Below are 22,480 nucleotides of genomic sequence, written 5' to 3' on the forward strand. Positions count from 1 at the left end.
TTCACACAGGATAAGACAGGAGAAATACTCCAGATATAAGACTGACCCTAGCCCCGACACAAACTATTGCAGCATAATTACTGGCGGCTGAGACAGGCGGGGTTGGGAGACACTGTGGCCCCGTCCGAATATACCCCCGGACAGGGCCAACCAGGCAGGATATAACCCCACCCACTTTGCCTAGCACAGCCTCCACACCACTAGAGGGATATCTTCAACCACCAATTTACTACCCTGAGACAAGGCCGAGTATAGCCCACGAAGATCTCCCCCACGGCACGAACCCAAGGGGGGCACCAACCCGGACAGGAAGATCACTTCAGACTCAACCCACTAAAGTGACGCACCCGTCCTAGGGACAGCATGGAAGAACACCAGTAACCCAGCCCCTATAATGGGGTTAGAGGCAGAGAATCCCAGTGGCGAGGGGAACCGGCCAGGCAAAGACAACAAGGGTGGTTCGTTGCTCCAGTGCCTTTCCATTCACCTTCACACCCCTGGGCCAGACTACACTCAATCATAGGACCTACTGAAGAGATGAATCTTCAATAAAGACTTTAGAGGTTGAGACTGAGTCTGCATCTCACACATGGATAAGCAGACCAGACCATTCCATAAAAATGGAGCTCTATTGGAGAAAGCCCTGCCTCCAGCTGTTTTCTTAGAAATTCTAGGGACAATAAGGCCTGCGTCTTGTGACCGTAGCGTACGTGTAGGTATGTATGGCAGGAGCAAATCAGAAAGGTAGATTGGAGCAAGCCCATGCAATGCTTTGTAGGTCAGCAGTAAAACCTTGAAATCAGCCCTAGCCTTAACAGGAAGCCAGTGTAGAGAGGCTAGCACTGGAGTAATATTTTTTGGTTCTAGTCAAGATTCTAGCAGCCGTGTTTAGCACTAACGTAAGTTTTATTTAGGGCTTTATCCGGGTAGCCGGAAAGTAGAGCATTGCAGTAGTCTAAACAAAATAAAACAATGAATGCACAAGGTGCAATTTCAAAATTGGGTAGTGCATCATCAGTTCCTCTTGTCATGTTAGTCATTGCATACCTTAAAGCTATTTATAGCTTGTCAGAAATGTCCAGATCAACTAGCCCATGTCAGCTAACTTGTTTGTATATTTTTTTGCCCATAGATATTGTTATTTTTTTGTCACTGAAATATCACATGAATACACATTAGACATGGCAGAATGTATAGAAGTGCAAGAAAATTAGCTTTAAAACTGCAAAAACTTTGTTGAACCCCATGACAAAATGTCTAGAATTGGAGGAAATTAGCTTTAAACCTTCAAAATTCTCTCCACCAACAAGAGGGGTGTGAACAGTTTGTGTCATGAACAGTGCCATAGAAATAGACGTGAGGGGCCCCCGAGTGGAAAAAGTTTGGGAACCCCTGCTCTAGCCCTAGCCAAGGTTATGCCCTTTTGTTCCTCACATTGCTGTCTCTACCCACTGGTCCTTAGCGAACGGGCAGACTTGCTCGGGCTGAGTGGCTAACACACAGAGCCCTCTTTCTGAAACATTTAATCCTCTAGCCACCCTCAGCGGGGACGGAAGAAACCGTATGCATCCGGTTTTCAGGGGAAATGGAAAGAGCCTGTGATACGACTTCCACTTTTGGACGGTAACAAGGCGACACTCCATCTCAACATCACATTTTACTGGATTAGTTAAACAGTGCAGAAGATTAGTTAAACAGTGCTCCCCCGACATTTTTTTTTTTTCTCTCTCTTTGGACCTGAATGCCAAAACATTCAAGAGAGAAATGTGGTCAATGTTTACCTATTTTGTATACCCCACCACACCAGGAGACATCCATGTCTTCATCACTGGAAAAGATAAACGGTTGAGATTGCTGTAATTGAAAAGCTTACAAATAGGGTTGTCAAACTTTGATAATTTCTAGATTTTAAATTGTATTTTTTACAGTAAATGAGAATTATTATTTTCTTCATATTTGCATATGTCGTAGCTTTGACCCTATTTTACAACTGGAGTTATTGTCTTGTGCCCGCCATCGGTTGAGACACATGCTCTTGAATACAGGGTGGGTGTCATGTTTTGGCTAATAAATGTACTAAAATGGGACTCAAATAGACATTTCTACTTTCAAGTGGTACCACAAATATGGAGGTCCACACATCAGAGAATGTTTGAATGGGATTATCTGTTGTAAATGATACTGTCAATCCTCTATAGGAAACCTATTGAAATCATATAAATACTGTACAGTTCCTTCATAAAGTATTCATACCCCATGACTTATTCCACATTTTGTTGTTACAGCCTGAATTCTAAATGGATTTAAATAAAAACAATTCTCAACCATCTACACACAATACCCCATAATGACAAAGTGAAAATAAAATGTACATTTTTTTTTTTAAATAAAGAAATATCTCAATACATAAGTATTCACACCCCTTTGCTATGACACCCCAAATTGAGCTCCGGTGCATCCAATTTCCTTTGATCGTCCTTGATGTCACTACAACTTGATTGGAGTACACCTGTGGCCAATTCAATTGTTTGGACAATATTTAGAAACACACCTGTCTATATAAGGTCCCATAGTTGACAGTACATGTCAGAGCAGAAACTATACCATGAAGTCCAAGGAATTGCCTGTAGATCTCTGAGAGAGAATTGTGATGAGGCATATCTGGGGAAGGGTATGAAACAATTTCTACAGTGTTGAAAGTTTCCAAGAGCACAGTGATCTCCATCATTGGGAAATTGAAAAAATATGGAACTTCCAGACTCTGTCTAGAGCTGGGTGTCCGATCAAACTGAGAAACCTGGCAAGAAGGACCTTGGTTGGCGAGGTGAACAAGAACTCATTGACCACTGACAGAACTACGGAGTTCCTTGGCTGAGATGGGAGAACCTGCCAGAAGGACAATAGTCTGTACAGCACCTCACCAATCTGGGTGGCCATACAAAAGCCACTCCTAAGAACAAGGCACATGACAACGCCTGGTGTTTGCAAAAAGGCACGTGATAGACTGAACGCATAAGGCAAAAATATTCTGTGGTCTGATGAGACAAAAGTTGAACTCTTTGGCCTGAATGAAAAGCACTATGTCTTTGTCCACCGTGAAGCATGCTGGTGGCAGCATTATACTATGGAGATGCTTTTCACCGGCAGGGACTGGTAGACTGGTAAGGATAGAGGGAACAGGGAATGTAGCCAAGCACATGCAAATCCTTGATGAGAACCTGCTTCAGAGTGCAAATGACCTTAGAATGAGGGTGAAGATTTACGTTCCAACAGGATAATGGCCCCCAAGCATAAAGCCAATGAAACGCTGGAATGGCTTCAGAACAAGTGTGTGGAAGTCGCCCAGACTTGAATTCCATTGAAAATCTGTGGAAAGACTTGAAGAATTCTGTTCACTGCCGATCCAACTTAACAAAGCTTGAGGAAATCTGCAAGGGAGAATGGGAGAACCCAAATGTGTAAAGCTGATAGACATATCCAAGACTCAAAGCTGTATTCGCCGCCAAAGGTGCATCTACTAAGTATTGATTAAGGGGTGCGGATACTTAAGCAAATGACATTTCTGTATTTAATTTTCAATAAATTTGCAAAGATTTCTAAACATGTTTTCACTTTCGTTATGGGGCATTATGTGTAGATGGGTGAGGGGAAATCTATTTAATCCAATTAGATTTCAGGCTGTAACACAACAAAATGTGGATTAAGTCAAGAGGAATGAATACTTTCTGAAGGCACTATATATATAGAATAGACATGTCCAATTAAATTGACCGGCAGCCATCTTTTGTGGTAGTAATTAGAATTTAACGTTTCAATTTCAATGGTGTATCAGCTAAATGGCAGTGGTCTGAACGGATCAGTCCATTCTGTTTGGGCAGGGACGATACCAGTATTGTGACTTTCGTTACTATCGCAGCAAGGAAACAAAACATGAAGCGGATTTAACTTCTTTAGGGAAATAAAAAAGCCCTAATGTTGTAAACAAACATCATTATGTTGTCTTTGCAGAGTCACATTTGTTTATTTTCCATGCAATAGCACATACGATTTTACAGACAGCTGGTTTTTAAAGGACCTAATAGTTAGATCTGCTTCGTGTTTTCATTTTTTCCATGGAACAAATATTGCAATACTGGTATTGTTCCCGGCTCTAATTTCTATGATTTGAAAGTACACCTACCCTGTATTTAAGAGCATGTCTCAACTGATGACGGTCACAACACAAACCTCAGATGTAAAGTAGGGTCTAAGTTACATAATGTGAATATGTGGTTGTAGCTTTATATATGATTTTACAAATTTACAAGATAGTTTGACAACCCTGTTTTTTTGTAAGCTTTTAAATTATTTCTAACTCAACCGTTTATCAGTTCCAGTGAATGTTTTGGCATTCAGGTCCAGAAAGTAACGATCTGACCACTTCTTCCATAGGCAAAAATGTCTGGAAAGTTTTGTTTAAATCAAAAGGGATGCTGTCAAAAAGTGATTGAATTCAAATGGATTTACCTGACAGCCTAGGATATTAGAAATCACATTCACTAGTCAGAAACTCTGAGGTGTCCTATTCATAATAACAGGTGACTGAAACAACGTTTTCCACTTCTTGAGCTCCCTGCTTGGTACTTTCTGTTCTGTATGATGACAATTTTAGGCATGGTGGAATTAGATGAAGTCAGCAGATACTGTTACATAATATTAATCTTTCATGGACAGACTACGGAAACATAAATGCTATCGTATGTCTGTCAAGATACAATGGGATGCGTGACATAACGAGCAGCATTAGTTCCGTGAGGGGACATTTGGCCCATAGACTTGCCTGTAACTTGCAGAGGTTATCACTCTGTTCTCTTAAAGGAAAAAATCACCCAACCACTCATTCCTATTATTTAGTGTTACATAACACTATGTGAGAACAATGACTTTTTTTTGTCAACAAATGTTTCATTTTGTATAATAAGATTGGTAGCAAAATGTGTGAATTGTTGTGGAAATCTGTTACAGCTAAAGTTAACTACAAAACCCACAATGCTCTCTCTATGGATTGGCTGGCTAGCTAGGTAACTTGCTAGCAAACGTAGCTACACACAATAATACCAAAGTCATTATCAGCGTGTGCAGTAGCTAATTATCTGTAAAATCGCCTAATCAAACTGCACTATCAATTTAGGAGTCAATCTCACCATGTTCAATCTGCAAATTGATGTGCCTCAGAGTGGGGTTTGACATTCACAATGGCACCATGCAATGCACCCTGGACTGAGAGGCAGACAAATGGGAGAAATGTGTTATACCCTCTGTTATATTACACATTTCCAGAGGTACGGGTATCGCAAAAATATGATCAATGGCTTATGAAATCTGACTTGTATGATAGATGTTTTCGCAATCTTAAAGTTGCGTTCCTTTTAACTTCCAGTGTAGTGAGACCGGCTTTATCTCAATGCTACGTCATACCGGCTGAATTTCTGCCTGCTAAAACGGCAATATCTCAGATACAAATTAATTGACCAAGGGAATCTATAGAACATCGCTCAGAGATCCACAAAAACTATCAGTCAAAATGGTGACTCTTTAATTGAACATGTATGGACTCATAACTTAATCGAGCGTCTGACCAATTACACAAGACCTTAGTTATGGGTTAACCAAGATTACAAAATATGAATGCATGGCTTCCTCCTTGTTTAACATATACAGTGCCTTCAGAAACTGTTCACACCCATTGACTTTTTCCACATTTTGTTGTTACAGCCTGAATTTAAAATTAATTACATTTTGGGTTTTTTGTCACTGGCCTACACACAATACCCCATAATGTCTAGGTAGTATTATGTTTTTTTGAAATGTTTACAAATTAATTAAAAATAAAAAGCTGTAATGTCTTGGGTCAATAAGTATTCAACCCTTTTGTTATGGCAAGCCTAAATAAGTTCAGGAGTAAAAATGTGCTTAAGTCACAAGTTGCATGGACTCCTCCTGTGTTCAATAATAGTCACTACAAAGATACAGACATCCTTCCTAACTCAGTTGCCAGAGAGGAAGGAAACAGCTCAGGGATTTCACCATGTGCCCAATGGTGACTTTAAAACAGTTCGTTTTTTCCTATCACAGCCATTAAACTCTGAGGATGGATCAACAACATTGTACTCAACAATACTAACCTAATTGACAGAGTGAAAAGAAGGGAGCCTGTTTGCAACAAGGCACTATAGTAATACTGCAAAACATGGCCAAGACAATTACTTTTTGTCCTGAATACAAGGTGTTATGTTTGGGCCAAATCCTATAGAACATATCACTGAGTACCACTCTCCATATTGTCATGCATAGTGGTGGCTGCGTCATGTTATGAGCATAGCGATTACAAGCATAAACTGGTGAGTTTCAGGATTAAAAAATAAACGGAATGGAGCTAACCACAGGCGAAAACCTGGTTGTCTGATTTCCACCAGACACTAGGAGATTCATTCTCCTTTCAGCAGGCCTAAAACCTAAAAGGCCAAATCTATAGTAGATTTGCTAAAGAAGACAGTGAATGTTCCTGAGTGGCCGAGTTACAGTTTTGAAAACCCATGGCAACACCTTAAAATGGTTGTCTAGCAATGATCAACAACCAATTTGACTGCGCTTGAATAATGGGCAAATGTTGCACAAACCAGGTGTGGAAAGCTCTTCGAGACTTACCCAGAAATACTCACAGCTGTAATCGCTGCCAAAGGTGCTTCTATAAAGTATTTACTCAGGGGTGTGAATACTTAAGTCATTGAGATTTCTGTATTTCATTTCCAATAAATGTGCAAACATTTCTAAAAACAGTTTTCACTTTATCATTATGGGGTATTGTGTGTAGACAAGTGAGAAAATAAATACATTTAATCCATTTAGAATTTAGGTTATATCACAACAGAATGTGCAGTAAGTCAAGGGGTATGAATACTTTCTGAAGGCACTGTAGATGTAAACATTGATTAGCCTATGACCTAATATTTTGGATAAATATTCCATGTGTTTGAGAAAAATATTCTAAACTTTTGAGAAAACAATCCACAAAAAGTTAGTAGAATCAAGCCTTTCTACATCTGAATTTGACATGGGAAATGGTTCTAGGTAATTGTCAATGCGTAATAATCATTGTCCGCACCCGGCGGTTTATGAAAAGCTTGTGGAGATGATACAGAAAGTTCCATGGTCTCTGTAACACATTGTGAGCATTTACAGCTGTCAGGCCCTTGTGTTGTAAAATGTGAAGGTTATTTTGACTCCCCATTCATCCAACAGAGACCTTTAGTAGTCTCCCCCTTCAGTATATTTAACCTTTGGAGAAATGCTCAATGTTCTGGGCTTTGTTGATGTGGATAAATGTGTCTAATCTGTTAAAACAGTGTGAGAATCCTCCTCCCTGGGCTCTCTTTCTGTTGCTATACAGACAGCGGACAGATACCGCTGCCATGACAACACACAACCATTACTCATAACCGTCTGCATACACAATGAGGGACAAGACCCTGAAATGCAATCAGTGGTGTCAGGGAGCTGTTGCCATGGCAATGTGGCTGTGACACGGCAGCAGCAGATGCAGTTGGCGAGGGGGAGAGAGAGAGTAAGTCAGCGTTTATGGGTTCTAAAACATCTCAGAATAGGAGGGGGAATGCGGTGCATATGTACAGTGGGGGGGAAAAGTATTTGATCCCCTGCTGATTTTGTACATTTGCCCACTTACAAAGAAATGATCAGTCTATAATTTTAATGGTAGGTTTATTTGAACAGTGAGAGACAGAATAACAACAAAAATATCCAGAAAAACGCATGTAAAAAATGTTATAAAATGATTTGCATTTTAATGAGGGAAATAAGTATTTGACCCCTCTGCAAAACATGACTTAGTACTTGGTGGCAAAACCCTTGTTGGCAATCAGAGGTCAGACGTTTCTTGTAGTTGGCCACCAGGTTTGCATCACATCTCAGGAGGGATTTTGTCCCACTCCTTTTTGCAGATCTTCTCCAAGTCATTAAGGTTTCGAGGCTGACGTTTGGCAACTCGAACCTTCAGCTCCCTCCACAGATTTTCTATGGGATTAAGGTCTGGAGACTGGCTAGGCCACTCCAGGACCTTAATGTGCTTTGTCTTGAGCCACTCCTTTGTTGCCTTGGCCGTGTGTTTTGGGTCATTGTCATGCTGGAATACCCATCCACGACCATTTTCAATGCCCTGGCTGAGGGAAGGAGGTTCTCACCCAAGATTTGATGGTACATGGCCCCGTCCATCGTCCTTTTGATGCGGTGAAGTTGTCCTGTCCCCTTAGCAGAAAAACACCCCCAAAGCATAATGTGTCCACCTCCATGTTTGACGGTGGGGATGGTGTTCTTGGGGTCATAGGCAGCATTCCTCCTCCTCCAAACACGGCGAGTTGAGTTGATGCCAAAGAGCTCCATTTTGGTCTCATCTGACCACAACACTTTCACTCAGTTGTCCTCTGAATCATTCAGATGTTCATTGGCAAACTTCAGATGGGCATGTATATGTATTCTTGAGCAGGGGGACCTTGCGGGCGCTGCAGGATTTCAGTCCTTCACGGCGTAGTGTGTTACCAACAGTTTTCTTGGTGACTATGGTCCCAGCTGCCTTGAGATCATTGACAAGATCCTCCCGTGTAGTTCTGGGCTGACTCCTCAACGTTCTCATGATCATTGAAACCCCACGAGGTGAGATCTTGTACGGAGCCCCAGGCCGAGGGATATTGACAGTTCTTTTGTGTTTCTCCCATTTGCGAATAATCGCACCAAATGTTGTCACCTACTCACCAAGCTGCTTGGCGATGGTCTTGTAGCCCATTCCAGCCTTGTGTAGGTCTATAATTTTGTCCCTGACATCCTTGGTGAGCTCTTTGGTCTTGGCCATGGTGGAGAGTTTGAAATCTGATTGATTGATTGCTTCTGTGGACAGGTGTCTTTTATACATGTATCAAGCTGCGGTTAGGAGCACTCCCTTTAAGAGTGTGCTCCTAATCTCAGCTCGTTACCTGTATAAAAGACACCTGGCAGACAGAAATCTTTCTGATTGAGAGGGTGTCAAATACTTATTTCCCTCATTAAAATGCAAATTTTTGACATGTGTTTTTCTGGATATTTTTGTTGTTATTCTGTCTCTCACTGTTCAAATAAACCTACCATTAAAATTATAGACTGATCCTTTCTTTATCAGTGGGCAAACGTACAAAATCAGCAGGGGATCAAATACTTTTTTCCCCCACCGTATGCTGCGTTTACACAGGCAGCTGAGTTCTGAACTTTTTTGGCCAATCACATCAGATCTTTTTCAGAGCTGATCTGATTAATCAAAAGACCTCTTAGTGAAAGAAAAGAGCCAAATTGGGCTGCCTCTGTAAACGCAGGCAAAGACACAGACCGAATATCTATTAGGAATCATTCCTATTCTGTTAGGTTACCCCACCGAGTCTCTCTCTCCTTGCAATTATAACATTAAACATAGGGCACGGAACAATTTTCAGCCAAGGTGATGAATGGTGTGATCTATCTTTAGATCTTTATGGAACGTCTTGTACAATGTAATATACCTCCCACCATATTAGCAGCAGGCTCTGCACTTACTGCACCGACTGCAGTGTCAACGTCTAACGCTAGGTACATTTCAAGGGATGTCACCACCACTGATTCAATAGGACCTATTCAAGGTACAGCCAGCCTGGCTGAAAATGTACAGCAGCAACCACTAATTGGTAATTGTAACAGATGTCTTGGTGTTTATAGTCTCTCTGTGTGTACACTGTACATAGAAAACATCTGAGCCCACATGACCTGTCCTGCATAAGAGATGCTTGCTTTGTTTGCAGACTGTATAGAGTACCAGTCAAGAGTTTGGACATCTACTCATTCAAAGGTTTTTTTATTTTTAAGATTTTCTGCGTTGTAGAATAATAATGAAGACATTAAAACTATGAAGTACTACATATGGAATCATGTAGTAACCAACAAAGTGTTAAACAAATTAAAATATAATGTATATTTTAGTTTCTTCAAAGTAGCCATCTTTTGCCTTGATGACAGCTTTGCACACACTTGGCATTCGCTCAACCAGCTTCAGATGGAATGCTTTTCCAACAGTCTTGAAGGAGTTCCCACATATGCTGAGCACTTGTTGGCTGCTTTTCCTTCACTCCCAGTCCAACTCATTCCAAACCATCTCAATTGGTTTGAGGTCGGGTGATTGTGGAGGCCAGGTCATCTGATGCAGCACTCCATCACGCTCCTTCTTGGTCAAATAGTCCTTACACAGCCTGGAGGTGTATTGGGTCATAGTCCTGTTGAAAAACAAATGATAGTCCCAGTAAGCGCAAACCAGATGGGATGGCTTATCGCTGCAGAATGCTGTGGTAGCCATGCTGGTTAAGTGTACCTTGAATTCTAAATAAATCACTGACAGTGTCACCAGCAAAGCACCATCACACCACCCCTTTCATTCTTCACGGTGGGAACCACACATGCGGAGATCATCCGTTCACCTACTTTGTGTATCACAAAGACAGGGCGGTTGGAGCTAAAAATCTCAAATGTGGACTTATCAGACCAAAGGACAGATTTCCACTGGTCTAATGTCCATTGCTTGTGTTTCTTGGCCCAAGTAAGTCTCTTCTTCGTGTCCTTATGTAGTGGTTGCTTTGCAGCAATTTTCCAATGATGGCCTGATTCACACAGTCTCTTCTGAACAGTTGATATTGAGATGTCTGTTACTTGAACTCTGTGAAGCATTTATTTGGGCTGCAATCTGAGGTGCAGTTAACTCTAATGAACTTATCCTCTGCAGCAGTGGTAACTCGGGGTCTTCCTTTCCTGTGGCGGTCCTCATGAGAGCCAGTTTCATCCTGACCGGTTGCATCACCACCTGGTATGGCAACTGCTCAGCATCTGACCGTAAAACCCGGACTACACCGCTCGCGTCGCAAAATAAATTCAGGAATCTATGTTATTCAATTATTGTACCCACACTGCTCACGCGCGTCAACGAGCGTCTGCGTTGCCAAAGGCTAAAATAGAAGTAATTCCTATTTCTGATGCATATCGCACTGCAAGTCCTGCCTCTCCCATCTCTTCATTGGTTTATAGAAGCAGGTACCCACGTGCCATCCAGTGGCGGTTCAAGACCATTTCAACTGGGGAGGCCAAGACGTTATTGTTGTCAAATCGTTTTCTTCACTGCATTGCAGGCATTAGCAGGCAAAAGACCATATTCCGTGTTGCCACTGTCTAATAACGGATGTAAAAAAAGAACGATAGCAAAAATTAGTTATGTAAAAATTATTTCATACTGCACATTTAGGGGGGCCACAAGGAGGTCCAAAATTGTTGTTACAGGGACATCGACCTGTACCCAAATTAATGTCATTGGTTCAGAGTTTGTTTTGATATTTTAACCTGCGTGTCATGATCGCGTTTGGTGTAGAGGGACAAAATTAATTTATGCGCGATGTTGCACGTGCGCAGCCGGTTTGTGTTCTGTGTGAGGCGCTACGTAGGGTTGTGTGTACTGCCCAGTACGTCACTGGGGGCAAGCTTCCTGCCATCCAGGACCTATATACTGCTGAAGAATTAATGAAATGGTCACTACTCGCTGTTTATCGATGCATAATCACTTTACCCCTACCTACATGTACAAATTTACCTCGACTAACCTGTACCCCCGCACATTGACCCATTTACCCCCTGTATATACTGTAGCCTCATTATTGTTAATAATATTGTTTTTATTGTTTTTATTTTTTACTTGAGTTTATTTAGTAAATATTTTCTTAACCAACAATCCAGTCAAGAAAATAGTTATGGGCTGGTAAGTAAGAATTTCACAGTAAGGTCTATACCGCCTGTTCGGCGCATGTGACAAATAAAATTAGATTTTAGAGCAGGGGAGTATAGGAGGAAGTATTTTCTGCATATGCATTGTTATTTCGAAAGCCAAACCCACCTCTGGTGTGCATTGCCAAATACGTTTTTATTTTCGTGTGATATACGGCCTCTATAATATAGCTCATTATTTGTATTTATTTTATACTTTTTTTGATCATCTTTATCAAGGGATCCAATAATTCCGGACCCCACTGTAAAGGGCTGTCCCTGAAAATAACAACAAACAAATCTTGGTTGTCTGAAAAGTTGTCTGTACTTTCGACCAATGTGGATTTTATATATAGACATACCCTATGTGTTTTAATAAAATCAACTCAATTAATTGAGCTTGTTTGATGCTTTAAACTTACTGTTTGAGATAAGATACATGACTCAACCTGACCCAACCATTCTCCTCCAGTCCTGCTGGCCTTTTCAGATTCTGCAATTACTCTCCTGAAGTTGCCGGTAATAGGCTATACGAGGAATCAGCAACCATTCTCATGTGGAATGCCAATTTATCTTACCATTTCTACCGATCTGAGTGCAGTTATGGTTTTCATATGTACATTTTCATGGAACAGTTTAATTTATAATAATGTCTTCCCATCTCAATCTTTTTCATGTGGTTAATCAAAATTGTGTCTAAATTAAAATGATACAAACCTAAAGTAACTTCTATTGCCAACTATGTAAAAATGGCCTACATAAAGCCAACAAATAAAAGTAGAAAATATCCTGATGGGAAAAAATATATATAAATGACATTGGCTACTCATGGTCTGTCTGTAACGAACTTGAAACATTGTATCAACTATTAACTTGGGTCCAGCCTGAAGCTTGTGCTAGCGAACTTGCAACATTGTATAAAATATTCTGGGCCCTCAAGAGTTTCCTGCACCAGTGAGCTCGGGACAGACACAGCTGTGGAGAAGATGGAAAGCTTAAAGTTTATTGGCGTACACATTACTGACAAACTGAAATGGATCACCCACACAGACAGAGGCTAAAGAAATTTTCCTTGTCACTTAAAACCCGCACAAATGTTTAGATGCGCAATTGAAAGCATCCTGTCGGGCTGTATCACCGCCTGGCACTGCACCGCACACAACCGCAGAGCACTCCAGAGGGTGGTGTGGTCTGCCCAACGCATTACCGGGGGCAAACTACCCGCCCTCCAGGACACCTACAGCACCTGATGTCACAGGAAGGCCAAAAAGATAATCAAGGATATCAACCACCCGAGCCACTGCCTGTTCATCCCGCTATCATCCAGAAGGCGAGGTCAGTACAGGTGCATCAAAGCTGGGACCGAGAAATTGAAAAACAGCTTTTATCTCAAGGCCATCAGAATGTTAAACAGCCATTACTAGCACATTAGAAGCTGCTGCCTATAGGCATAGACTAGGAATCACTGGCCACTTTTTAAGGAATGGAACACTAGTCACTTTAATAATGTTTACATATCTTGCATTACTCATCTAATATGTACATACTGTATTCTATACTATTCTATGGTATCTGTCGCTTAATGCTTACATATCTTGCTTTACTCATCTCATGCATGTAGTTTTTCTATACTATTCTACTGTATCTTAGTCCATTCCGCTCTGACATCGCTCGTCCATATGTACAGTTGAAGTCAGAAGTTTACATACACTTAGGTTGGAGTCATTAAAACTCATTTTTCAACCACTCCACAAATGTCTTGTTAACAAACTATAGTTTTGGCAAGTCGGTGAGGACATCTACTTTGTGCATGACACAAGTCATTTTTCCAACAATTGTTCACAGACAGATTATTTCACTTATAATTCACTATCACAATTCCAGTGGGTCAGAAGTTTACATATACTAAGTTGACTGTGCCTTAAACAGCTTGGATAATTCCAGAAAATGATGTCATGGCTTTAGAAGCTTCTGATAGGCTAATTGACATAATTTGAGTCAATCGGAGGTGTACCTGTGGATGTATTTCAAGGACTACCTTCAAACACAGTGCCTCTTTGCTTGACATCATGGGAAAATCCAAAGAAATCAGCAAAGAACTCAGAAAAACATTGTAGACCTCCACAAGTCTGGTTCATCCTTGGGAGCAATTTCCAAATGCCTGAAGGTACCACATTCATCTGTACAAACAATAGTACGCTAGTATAAACACCATGGGACCACGCAGCCGTCATAACGCTCAGGAAGGAGACGCATTCTGTCTCCTAGAGATGAACGTGCTTTGGTGCAAAAAGTGCAAATCAATCCCAGAACAACAGCAAAGGACCTTGTGAAGATGCTGGAGGAACCGGGCACAAAAGTATCTATATCCACAGTAAAACGACTCCTATATCGACATAACCTGAAAGGCCGCTCAGCAAGGAAGAAGCCACTGCTCCACAACCTCCATAAAAAAGCCAGACTACGGTTTGCAACTGCACATGGGGACAAAGATCGTACTTTTTGGAGAAATGTCCTCTGGTCCGATGAAACACAAATAGAACTGTTTGGCCATAATGACCATCGTTGTGTTTGGAGGAAAAAGGGGGAGGCTTGCAAGCCAAAGAACACCATCCCAACTGTGAAGCACGGGGTGGCAAGTGTCATGTTGTGGGGGTGCTTTGCTGCAGGAGGGACTGGTGCACTTCACAAAAAGTCAAGGAATTGGAGTGGGCGTCACAAAGCCCTGACCTCAATCCCATCGAAAATATGTGGGCAGAACTGAAAAAGCGTGTGTGAGCAAGGAGGCCTACAAACCTGACTCAGTAACACCAGCTCTGTCACGAGGAATGGTCCAAAATTCACCCAACTTATTGTGGGATGCTTGTGGAAGGCTACCCAAAACATTTGACCCAAGTTAAACAATTTAAAAGCAATGCTACCAAATACTAATTGAGGGTATGTAAACTTCTGACCCACTGGGAATGTGATGAAAGAAATAAAAGCTGAAATAAATAATTGTTATTATTCTGACATTTCACATTCTTAAAATAAAGTGGTGATCCTAACTGACCTAAGACCGGGAATTCTTACTATGATTAAATGTCAGGAATTGTGAAAAACTAAGTTTAAATGTGTTTGGCTAAGGTGTATGTAAACTTCTGACTTCAACTGTATATAGTTTTAATTCATTTCTACTTTGATTTGTGTGTGTTGAGTATATGTTGTGTAATTTGTTAGATATTGCTTGTTAGATATTACTGCACTGTCAGAGCTAGAAGCACAAGCATTTCGCTACACCCACAATAACATCTGGTAATTATGTGTATGTGTCCAATAAGATTAGATTTTTAGGCTTTTTGCGCAACGGATAAGAAGCAGTGCTTGACTTGGGCAGGAGCTCACCGGAGCTGAGTACCGGCACCTCAAATGTTGTACTGCTTGAGCTCCTGTTCCTCTTAAAGAATATTAGCTCAAAAGTATTGTGGCGCTCCTACACCCAATATAAACAGCACTTAAATATAAAAAATGACCAGCGCCCAAAATGAGTACCGGAACCTATTTCAGTCCAAGTCAAGCACTGATAAGAAGTAATTAGGTAGGCCTATTTTTATGACGTTTCCACTGGATCAGAGCTTGACATTTTTCCCTTTCAGGCTGAGTGGTTATCAAAAGGGAGAGCGACGTTAAGGTTTTTCAAATGGCCTACATTGAGGAACTATTGTCATTCTCAATGAATGTAAAAACAGACTTTGTTTGCTTGCTGTTTGAGGTGAAGAAATGAACATTACTTTGACAAGCTCCACAGCTCATTAGTGGTGGTGCATTTAAAGTTATCAGATCCCCAAATGGGCACATTTAAATGCCTACATTTGAGCACAGGCCAGGTTGCCTATAGGCCTGTATATGTCTATGCGTAATCAGGTGCACATCCTTACGCAACATTGACAGGATCGCTCCAAACAATAGACAATGACTACATTTAAATTGACTAAACTCATAAATGGTATGAAATTAACCAAAACTTGTTTCTCTCAAGTGTAGCATTGGTTGTGCACTCTGCAAACAGTGTCCACTCCGACAATGAGAACGGTAAGACTGGAAAAATATATTGAATGCATTAACATAATCATAACCAAACAAGCATGTTAGATTAGAAATTATAGGAATTAACAGTAAATGTACTACTGGTGATATGTAATGTGGAGGTGATATACACTAACAATCAAAAGCAAACAATTCACACAATGAAGTTATGAAACAATAAATGTGCACAAATTGTTGGGAGAGAACACATTATGGAGAGAAGTGCATTGGGCTTCTTGGGCGCTGCATGGTCAACCCGACGTCTCTATTGGCAATGTTGCATTTACGATGATATGGCTCTGCAGAAGTCAGGGCATTTATACTTGCGCTTCGTAGAGCATTACAAAGCTGTTTGTTGTGAACGGAGTTGTCAAGGAAGTGAGTTTGTGTTTATACAGGACCTACCGCCCCCACCAACCGTCAACCAATTGTGTCAATGCGGAGCTATACAGAGCCCTCCGCATTGTTACAACATATGGGAGGTGCATGGCGATGCAGTACTGAGCTCAATTTGGCGCCTCCGCAATTGCGTCACACCCTCCATATGGAGCCTCCGACCACATTTTCGGATCAAGCATAAATCGGCTTTTAGTCTAGTCCTCCAAAATGGATTAGTTCACTAAGGTGAGTGTGTGTGTGTGTGTGTGTGTGTGTGTGTGTGTGTGTGTGTGTGTGTGTGTGTGTGTGTGTGTCGGGGAGCCATGGCTGAGAGGAGCTCATGAACATGCATGCATACATACATACATACATCTTAGTGAACTAATCCGTGTGTGTGTAAAAAAAGAAACGTCCCTTTTTCAGGACCCTGTCTTTCAGAGATAATTGGTAAAAATCCAAATAACTTCACAGGTCTTCGTTGTAAAGGGTTTAAACACTGTTTCCCGTGCTTGTTCAATGAACCATAAACAATTAATGAACATGCACCTGTGGAAAGGTTAAGACACTAACAGCTTACAGACGGTAGGCAATTAAGGTCACAGTTATGAAAACTTAGGACACTAAAGAGGCCTTTCTACTGACTCTGAAAAATACCAAAAAGATGCCCAGGGTCCCTGCTCATCGGCATGAAGACTGCAGATGTGGTCAGGGCAATAAATTGCAATGTCCGTACTGTGAGACGCCTAAGACAGCGCTACAGGGAGACAGGACGGACAGCTGATCGTCCTTGCAGTGGCAGACCACGTGTAACAACACCTGCAGAGGATCAGTACATCCGAACATCACACCTGCGGGACAGGTACAGGATGGCAACAACAACTGCCCGAGTTACACCAGGAACGCACAATCCCTCCATCAGTGCTCAGACTGTCTGCAATAGGCTGAGAGAGGCTGGACTGAGGGCTTGTAAGCCTGTTGTAAGGCAGGTCCTCACCAGACATCACCGGCAACAACGTCCCGTATGGGCACAAACCCACCGTCACTGGACCAGACAGGACTGGCAAAAAGTGCTCTTCACTTACAGGTCACAGTTTTGTCTCACCAGGGCTGATGGTTGGATTCGCGTTTATGAGTGTTACACCGAGGCCTGTACTCTGGAGCGGGATCGATTTGGAGGTGGAGGGTCCGTCATGGTCTGGGGCGGTGTGTCACAGCATCATCTGCCTGAGCTTGTTGTCATTGCAGGCAATCTCAACGCTGTGCGTTACAGGGAAGACATCCTCCTCCCTCATGTGGTACCCTTCCTGCAGGCTCATCCTGACATGACCTTCCAGCATGATAATGCCACCTGCCATACTGCTCGTTCTGTGCGTGATTTCCTGCAAGACGGGAATATCAGTGTTCTGCCATGGCCAGCGGAGAGCCCGGATCTCAATCCCATTGAGCACGTCTGGGACCTGTTGGATCGGAGGGTGAGGGCTAGGGCCATTCCCCCCCCAGAAATGTCCGGGAACATGCAGGTGCCTTGGTGGAAGAGTGGGGTGACATCTCACAGCAAGAACTGGAAAATCTGGTGCAGTCCATGAGTTGGAGATGCACTGCAGTATTTAATGCAGCTGGTGGCCGCACCAGATACTGACTGTTACTTTTGATTTTGACGACCCCCCCCCCCCCCCCCCCTTGTTCAGGGACACATTATTACATTTCTGTTAGTCACATGTCTGTGGAACTTGTTCAGTTTGTCTCAGTTGTTGAATCTTATGTTCATACAAATATTTACACATCTTAAGTTTGCTGAAAATAAACGCAGTTGACAGTGAAATTGCTTTTTTACTGAGGTGTGTGTGTGTGTATCTGTTTATTTATTTCTTTATTTGCTACTGCTCGACTAAAAGCAATCGACCTGTCGACTAATTGGGGTCAGCTCTAACACTGTATTACATAATGTTGTCTGGGTGCACAGTTTGTGCTGGTACAGCTCAGTCACAGTGTCCTGTCAGAGGTGTCATGTATGGTGATACTTAAACCTCCTAGCCTACTTCTATGAAAAGGCAGCTGTTGGAGTGGAGTTCCCCCTTCTAAAATGTTCCACGACCCTTCTCTCTCCCCTGCAGATCACTGAGCTCCTGGACGATGAGAAATTAGAGGCGTGTGAGGAGCTGCCCCAGGACGGCGAGGGCGAGGAAGGCTCCGCTTCCGAATCCCCCCAACACAGTAACACCCAGGTCACTCCCTCTTCAAGGTAAGATAAGTTGATGAATGACTTTATGAACCCCATGGGGAAATTTGTTTTGCGGCTCTGTGTATACAAAAATATATCAAGCATAGACATTTAGGAAATAAATACAAAGGGGCAGTTCATGTGCGATTTATCAATGATTCATCTGTACTACAGCTGGGCGATATGTATCGCGATAAATATTTTGCTTGATAAGAAATAACTTTTTTTATGAACAGTTACTTTACATTAGCGCCATGGCTCTATACTTTTTTCCCCAGTGCCAAGTCAGGACAACTGACACGGTAGCAAATGATTAAAAAAGTAAGATATTTCATCGAACATATCCAGGGAATGTATGTCACATTCCAACCAAGCTGCCTGCTCCACCACAGCTATGTTCTTGTATCTGGGTTAAGCCATAAAGATCTCTTACAGTATAATGTTATTGGGTCAGCTCAGCTCCCACATGAGTATTACATAATTGTAATCACAATTTCCACAAAATGCTGAGTGATAAGGCTTATTTATTATTACAGTTAAAATCAAATTTTATTGGTCACATACACACATTTAGCAGATGTTATTAAGGGTGTAGTGAAATGCTAGGTCCAACAGTGCAGTAGTATCTAACAATTCACAACATTACACACCAATCTAAAAGTAAAAGAATGGAGTTAAGAAATATATAAATATTAGGACGAGCAATGTCGGAGTGGCATTGACTAAAATACAGTAGAATAGAATACAGTATATACATATGAAATAGGTAAAGCAGTATGTAAACATTATTAAAGTGACCAGTGATTCCATGTCTCTGTATATAGGGCAGCATTCTCTAAGGTGCAGGATGAGTAACCGGGTGGTAGCCGACTAGTGATAGCAATCATGGTGGGAAATGTTCAGGGCTCTACGCTGACATTTTTTTCAAGGAGTAAATAATTTGACATTTAGGATCAAAAATAAATTGAGTGTTTTAATGATAAGAAATTACTTAAAGTTAATGAATACATGTTTTTTAGGGAAGACAAAAAAAATTCTGCTGCCACTTTCAGGGGCGGGCCGTTACCATGGTAAAGGGGCATGCCGTCTCTGTCAAACATGCGAATCACTGTTTCTTCCGTAGCAGCAGACATTTGAAGCAAACCCAACTAATATTGAAAAACGATGTAACTAGCCAACTCGACCAACTTCTACATCTGGGCTTTGGCTTTATTAATTTTTTACTATTCCCAAATGCTTTGGTTGTTGAAATAGACATTCTTACCTAACAATTTCAAAATCTACCTGCATTTGGCGGGTGTATCGTGTCTGCCATGTAAAAGCTGTGCTGATCTCCACTCTAAACGGATGAGTCTCCCTTCAAAAGTCCAGAGGTCTAGACATGAAAGATAATCTAAGTCTTTCTGTTGATCTCATCTCCTCCTCGCCTCTCTGTTAAGTTCCAGTGCACCTGCACCCACTTTGATCTCAGCAGAGCGCCAACAGGGCTATTGAGAGCTCCACCGCAGGGCCACCATACAGCAGCTAAATGTCAGACTGGTCTGGTATGACAGGCTGCTTAAATCGTATTAATGGAGAACAATTTTAGAGGATCGAGTCTGTCATTCCTTTACACAATTTTGTCTGTTTTTATGGCCACGCTCCTCCACATTCTGAGCATACTGTTCAACACAGCCATTACAGGAAGCTACACCAACCCCGCTTATACGCTACTGCTACTCTGTCCATCATATATGCATAGTCACTTTAACCATATCTACATGTACATACTACCTCAATCAACCTGACTAACCGGTGTCTGTATGTAGCCTCGCTACTTATGTAGCCTCGCTAATGTTATTTTTTTCTGTCTTTTTACTGTTGTTTTTATTTCTTTATTTACCCATTGTTCACCTAATACCTTTTTTGCACTATTGGTTAGAGCCTGTAAGTAAGCATTTCACTGTTGTATTCAGCGCACGTGACAAATAAACTTTGATTAGATTATAAGAGTATGCAGAACAATGGGGACTTAAGAGTGACTGTTTCATGAGGTACACGAGGCTGTAAAGATTCACTAGTGCAAAGTAAACAAATTACTTTCAAGATAAAGATCCCAGTCAGCCTCCAATTTAGAGCATAGGCCTCTAGATGTTCTGCTTTTGCTTAGGAACTTTTTTTTCATAGATTGTTGGTGGTGTAGCTTCCTGTTTAAATCGAAACAGAGCTATAAAGCTCTGCCTCTATCAGAGTGGGTTTGGGTGGCTCTGCCTGGCCCACTTACCCTGTATTTACCCCTTTACACTCGTGCCCATATACTGGTTGAAAATGGCACATTTTGGGCACTGATAAACGCCTACATTGGAACGCAGTGGCTACAGGGTTCGCAACTAACTTTTTTCATCACCGCCCCAGTACCGTGCCAAAGTTCAATTTCAACTGTTCCAAACTGAACTTGAACCGTCCCATATTTTAAATTAAACTTTTTTTTATTTTATGTTTTGATATGCCAGCATGGATCTAGGTCATTTGCAGTGCTTTTAAAGTAATTGGTTTATTTCGGAGACTGATTAAATACAGTCTATATTACAAAAACCTTTTTGCATCTTAATGTAAACAAACACCAATTACATTATTAATAATTATAGTTTATTAATTGAACATGCTAACCACATGCATACAATATATTGGAGAGAAGAATTTTATTGTGAACTGATTACTGAATAAACTTAGACATTCCATTACACCACCAGCTGCCCCATTTAAACACAGCACAACAAAATACAATAAAGAATGCGTGTGTTCCCCAGCCTGACAATGCCAAAATCTACCTGCATTTGGCAAAATCTTAGTCATTCAGTTTTTTTTTACCAGCCCAAATATTTTTTGTTGTTGCTAAAATCACACCAACAAAACGCAAAAAACAGATGAGCATGCTTTGTAATGTTTCTAAAACAATACATGTAGTACTAGTAAGAAGAGTCATTTAACCAAAATATCACAGCAGCCTGTAATTTAATGCCTGTGCGCATCACTTCTAAAAATGAATCATGTCACTCTGTTCTTCACTTCCGCACACACAGCGCCAAGACAGGCAGTGTTGCGGCGCAAGGGAGAAATACATTGCACATTTTACAGTGTGCATTCGGTTTAAGTCAGGGAGATACAGCCATATTCTCAAGAATACCATAGTAGCTAGCCATAGCCTACAGACAATGCAAATGCCATAGCAACTCCCGGCACACAAAACCTCAGCTCCGGGCCGGCAGGCCGCAAACAGGCTGGAAGAGAGTCAAATGGGCATTCTAGTAGGCCTATTTGCCCAACATTGGAATGATATTCTAGTATTATACATTTATATTAACCGAAATAATTACAAATGCGATGCCTAGCCAGAAATATCATAGGTTGTCCAGGTTTCAAACAATCGTACCTTGCTTTTAATAGCCTACAGCCAAAATCCGACCATAGAAAAAAAGCGAAGATTTTCTTCTGATATGCCATTTAAACCAACATTTCTTATTCTACTGTCCAAAGGCAGTAAGGCACAATCGTATTGTTGCATCTTCAGATATTCCCTCTTTCTAAGTTTCTACCATTAGGCTGTACCAGTGGCGGTTCTAGACCATTTCAACTGGGGGGGTCCAAGCTGTGGCCAGTTGTACTGTTAGAGGGGCCAGTTACATTAGACGTTATTGTTATCATATCGTTTTCTTCACTGCATTGCAGGCAAAAGACCATGTTCATAATCATTCAACAATTTATTAGCATTTTCTGTCTAATAACAGATGTAAAAAAAGAACAATAGCAAAAATTAGTTATGTAAAAATTATTTCATACTCCACATTTAGGGGGTCCAAAATTGTTGTCACAGGGGCACACTGCCCCCCCCCCAGGTGCGTGTTTGAGAATGGTGTTCTCCCGTAATAGCGTTTTGGAACAATCACGCATATGGCTGAGATGAGGGAACATATTTGTGTACTTGTA

General features: G+C 41.4%; 1 protein-coding gene across 2 annotated transcripts in view; it reads left to right on the top strand.

Annotated features, from left to right (window-relative positions):
* The window catches only part of LOC106604936 (protein FAM13B), a 75,324-nt gene that overhangs the window by 27,411 nt on the left and 25,433 nt on the right, over positions 1 to 22,480 (top strand). For both annotated transcript variants that reach the window (XM_014200084.3, XM_014200085.3), the window contains exon 7: positions 18,408 to 18,535. In XM_014200084.3, coding sequence (XP_014055559.1) covers positions 18,408 to 18,535 — 128 coding nt within the window. The remainder of the gene's footprint in view (positions 1 to 18,407; positions 18,536 to 22,480) is intronic.

This window comes from Salmo salar, chromosome 05, assembly GCF_965601325.2.
Source record: "Salmo salar chromosome 05, fSalSal1, whole genome shotgun sequence".
Lineage (NCBI taxonomy): Eukaryota > Metazoa > Chordata > Actinopteri > Salmoniformes > Salmonidae > Salmo > Salmo salar.